Source organism: Mus caroli, unplaced genomic scaffold (assembly GCF_978045245.1).
Source record: "Mus caroli unplaced genomic scaffold, Mus_caroli_1 scaffold_5, whole genome shotgun sequence".
Classification (NCBI taxonomy): domain Eukaryota; kingdom Metazoa; phylum Chordata; class Mammalia; order Rodentia; family Muridae; genus Mus; species Mus caroli.
The window spans coordinates 73,929,028-73,934,142 of record NW_028227260.1 but is presented as its reverse complement, the minus strand read 5'-3'; the positions used below and the strand labels follow the sequence as shown (position 1 = coordinate 73,934,142).

Sequence of the window (5,115 nt, the reverse complement as noted above, 5' to 3'; positions counted from 1 at the left end):
GACAGTGTTCGCCTCTGCAGAAGAGGTGGTGTGGTAGTTGCAAATGAATTTATTAGCCATTAATACTGACCAATTGCAATATAAATCTGCATTTAAAGCAAACATGTCAAAGTATAGATATTTGCTAATTTGGAGGGGAGGTAAACAAATTTTTTCACATCTTTCATATTTTTTTTATTTTTTTCTTATTTTTCTAGTAAATAAAAGAATACAAAGATAATTATACTACCATTATAGCTGATGAATTTATTACATTTTCTGAACTGGGCTAATACATAATGACATAAAGCACATAAAAATAATCAGCAAATTTTATAATATAAGCAGCTTTCAACTTTGTGTGTAATTGACAGAGAATATATATTCTGTAAATGACAGAAAAATATATTCTGTAGTAACAAAAAGTCTGAAAAAGCCAATTGCCACTGGGAAAATATCAGGGAATGCATTAAAGATACCTAATAAAATTCATTCCCAGGATTTCAATGTTTTATAGCTTAGTCTCAGGTAACTTAAAAAAAAATACTTCTAGTGCTATTTTACTCAGTCATTTTTTTCAGCTAGTAGAATTTTAATGACAAAGCTTCATAGAGACAGCTTATGAAAAAAAGACACAACCTGTTGTTCGTTAATTCAATTAAAAATACAAAGAGTAATCTAAAACTGTAGTTTTACTTTGGAATGCAAATCAAGTATAAGTGCATTATTGGTAAATAAAATATGGCAAAATAATAAATGGCTATTTTACCATAACCAAGTAAGTAGAATTTATTCCAGAAATAAAGGTTTGTTGTAATACTAAATACCTAGCTTTCTAATAAATCATGCATCAACAAATTAAAAAAAACTATATAAGTTTAATAATGGATATTGAAAAGACATTGATAAAATCAAGGAGACATTTCTAATAGTAATACTACATAAAAACAAGAACAGAAGGAATTTCTAAACATGAATAACTACTTACCAACAATCAACGACAAAGTCACACATGAAACAATAAAGTCATTCTCATAAAAATTAGAAATAGGAAAGGCATGTCTGCCATCATCATCACACAACACTGCTCTGGAAAACCCAGCTAATGTTATACTAATAAGTATAAGCATTAGAAGAAATAAAATTATCTGTATTTACATACAAAATGATTGTATATATCAAGAAAATCCAAAAGTTTCTAATTTAACATCCAATGTAACATATAGGATTAAATAAACTCATTGGATAAAAGATAAAAATATAAAATCTGTAGATTTGCTTTATTGATAAAAATAAAAAGTTACTTATAAGATGGAAAAATATTCAACTTATTACAAAATTTGATAACTGCAAAAATAAATTCCATTTGATATGAATGACCTATATGAAAAATGTTATGAAAACAAGATAAAAATATTTCAATGATCTACCAAATCTCTTGTGTGGTAAGAATATCACTATTAATTTTATTCTTGTATATAAGAATACAGAAAATTGATGCAATTCTGATAAGTATCAGACCCTTTCAAAATATCAATAAAATACATTGTTTTTTCTCTTGAAAGGATGGATGTTGAGGATAAATTATAATAAGAAAGAAAAACATAACTATTGAAAGGGAATTTGTTATTCCAGTTTCTGAAACTCATGGTCTGGTATTATGTTTAAAATTAACTTTCACTCAGAAATTTGAAAAAGAGTGATTTTTTAAAAAGTCATTTCTACAGTAGAATATGTAATGCAAAATATTTAGAGTTGAGTCCCTATATATTAGCATATGCAAAAATGAATTTCAGGTAGATAAAAATTTAAATATAATAAAGATTATAAAAGAAAAACCAAGTGAATGTTGGTATGACCTAGGTTAGGGACACCTGTTTGAAAAAGATAGGAAACTAAAAACTTATAAAAGATATAAACATTTAAAATTATAAAATTAAGTTTTTAAAATTGTAAAGTGAACAATAAAGTCAAGATTAATAACAATATAAAATCCATTAACACATGAAATAAAAAAGATTAAATGTACTTTCATTGTAGAAATTCCTATAACTTTACATGGAAAATATCAACTGAATATATATATATATATTATATATATATATAAACAAAAAACAAAGAATAGGAATTAGCACAACAAAAAAAGAGAAATATCCCAAGTAGAAAAAAATAAGTCTCATTGAGTCAGGTAAACATCAAATAATCAGGAACCCATGGAACGTTCTACTTGTCAGCATTGCAAACATCAAAGACCAGTGGATGGCAACCTTGCAATAGTTCTTAAAACTAAATATATGCCTACATAACACTTGTATAGAAATAAGAGCACCTTAATACAATAAAACATCATTATGAGTAAAAAAGGAAATAAATGCCCACCAATACCAGAATGGATACTTTTTGGCACATCTGTATGGACTGAACACTGGTGAGAGGAAGTATGAGAGTGACGGACAGAGATTGACTGTGCCATTTATCAAAAACTATATCATATGGAAGGTCAGTTTTACAAAAGCTACATCGAAGTTTCTGCTTGAGAGCAGGGAAAACATCCTAAGAAAAATGCCAAATTCTCAAACTAACGGGAAGAATTAGAAAGAGGGGGAAGGGAGCAGAAGACACGTTGCAGTTTATCTACTTTTGAGTTGTTTCGGTGAATCCAAACACTTCTTTTTTCTCTTAGCAACCAATTTAAAATTTCAATTATAAAACAAATAAAGAACAAAAGTACCAACATATACTTGAGTCAGAACTGGGAAACAGTCAATATAAGATATGGAGGCACAATAAGATTTAGCCACTCACTGTCCAGAACTTTTGACCTCAAAATTGACCTCAGAAAAACTTAATTTTGAGAACATAAAATATTTAACCTCTGATAGTTCCACACGTTTCGCAAAGAGTTCTATAAACTTACGGGGTTTTCACCAAGCCATAGACATAAATGTGAATATCATCATCAAACTTAATGAAGTAGACAGATGGCTTGGCTACCACCTGATGAATAAAGATCCCAGTTCTCTTGGACCCGTCGTCTTTGGCATGTTCCACCTGCTTGCCCACAAGGCTGTCGAGCACCTCCCCGGGCTCCTGTTCAGCTGCAGGGAAGTAGTAGTTGGAATCTGGAATGATACGCAGGTCACCATCTTTGTAGTCGTCCAGCAGGGTGTACATATAGAGAACCGGATCTTTCTCGTAGGTGATGTAAAACCAAGTATCCATGATGGGGGCTCGCGCCAACACCATACCCTTCCACTCGTCTTTCTTGCCGTGCTCACCTTCGAACACATGTCCCACTGCCTTCCCAACCAGGGAATCGGCCAGGCGAGAGTCAATGCGAGGAGAAGGAACTCTCTCAGGAAGAATCTCCAGCGCTAAAACTCTCTTATCTCTGTGCAGTTCCAGTCCGTACACACTGTCTTTGCCATCATATTTGATGATATACAGAGTGGGCTTCACGGAGACCTGCTCGAGCACAGTACCTTTCCATTGCTCCACGGGCTCATTGCCTTCTTTCCAGCCGTGTTGAATGCGGCAGCCCACGATGTTCCTATGAGTGAGGAAAGTGGGCTTACGCCTCTGCTTCTTGTGAGTGTGCCTTTTCTTCATCAGGTACGCGGACACACCATCCACCCCAGTAGGAGGCACCGTCGGAGGAGACATGGCTCGAGGCTTCGGTGGCCAAAGTAAAGCTGCTCTTTGCTTAACAAGCTGACTAACAGTCAGCAGGGTCCAACAGCAGATATTTTTCGCGATCCGAGAGACTGTATCAGTCCTCTTTTCAGATTTTGTCAGAAACGAGCTAACTGACTGGGAACTGAGACAGAGAGTGCCTCTCACTAGTGCTTTTTTCCTCCTTCAGGGAGGGGTGACTGCAATAGTGATGGCTCGAGAGAGATGGCGGGCTCCCGGGTTCGTTCTGTCCGCCCCTGGCGCCTTCCCGGACTCCCAAGCCCACGTCCCAGCCAGAATCCGCCACTTAGCTGTTGTTGTCAACGCTGCTGCGGTCGCAGAACGGCAACAGAGAAGAAGTGGACAGTTAACCTGGACCGGAGATAACAGGGATGTTTCGCGGCCACGAAAGTGCAGGCAGTAGCACGTCTCCCAGCAGTTTGCGCTTTGCGCGGCCTGGTCTTGGCAGCGCTTGTCAGCTTGGCCAATCTGCGAAACCGGGATTTTTGTTGCTTAGGGAATCCTCCTCCTCTGAGCCCGCCCTCTCCTTTCCTCCACCCCTCCCGCTTCCGTCCTGCCTTCCGCTCCTGGGGCAGCCACACTGACACAGGCTCTCTCCTTTACTCCCGTGGCCCCCCAACCGGTTCATTCCCACCAGAACCAGACAGTACAACTCCCCTCCTCCCCTGCAGGCTGTCTGCTGCCCAACTGCATACTTCACTGAGGCTCCATCTGCTTTCTATCTTCCAGGAATTCCTCACAAGCAGAAAAAGAAAAGTGAAAAAGAAAGAAAAAAAATACGTGGGGTGGGAGATATTGTATAAACAAATCTACAATTTCTTTCTTTTTTTAAGGAATTTGAAGCGGGATTGGGGAAAAGTCGTGCACAGTCCACCATGTTAACTTAAACTCTCCTTTATATTTTCTACCTGATCATTCGTCCTAACGATTTTTAGTATGTTTTTCTAAGTGGAAGGAAAATATGCTGGTATTTGCTTTCCTAAAACTGAGTGAAATAAAAAGCAAAACAAAACAAAACTAACTTTAGCCATACAAACCAGGCAAACATCAAAATGTTTATTAAGCTGATTTCTTATTAATATATCTTTCTATAATCTTATACATTTGAGAGCATACTTTTATATTTCTATACTTTTTTTTGCTTACTTTGTCACTTATATCACGAGTAGTTTCTGTCATTATTAAATATGCTGGAAACACGATTTGTTTTTCGTTTTTTTTGAGACAGGGTTTCCCTGGGTAGCCCTGACTGTCCTGGAGCTCACTCTACATACCAGGCTGGCCTCGAACTCAGAGATATGCCTCCCCCACTTTCTCTGCCTCCCAAGTACTGGGATTAAAACCATGCGCCACCATGCCAGGCTGGAAACACAATTTTTAATGGTTCCATATGTGAACATAAAGAACACAGCTCTCATCTCAAAATAAAAGATGGTTTATTCT

General features: G+C 36.6%; 1 protein-coding gene across 1 annotated transcript; it reads right to left on the bottom strand.

Annotated features, from left to right (window-relative positions):
• Window positions 1-2,075: 2,075 nt before the first annotated feature.
• Spin4 (spindlin family member 4) lies at window positions 2,076-4,123 on the bottom strand. The gene has a single exon (XM_021153892.2). The coding sequence runs from the start codon at window positions 3,640-3,642 to the stop codon at window positions 2,893-2,895; it is 750 nt and encodes a 249-aa protein (XP_021009551.1). The 5' UTR covers window positions 3,643-4,123; the 3' UTR covers window positions 2,076-2,892.
• Window positions 4,124-5,115: the final 992 nt, after the last annotated feature.

Bases quoted from the DNA above. Each gene is read 5' to 3' on its own strand.
- Spin4 (XM_021153892.2), bottom strand. From the start codon at position 3,642: ATGTCTCCTCCGACGGTGCCTCCTACTGGGGTGGATGGTGTGTCCGCG.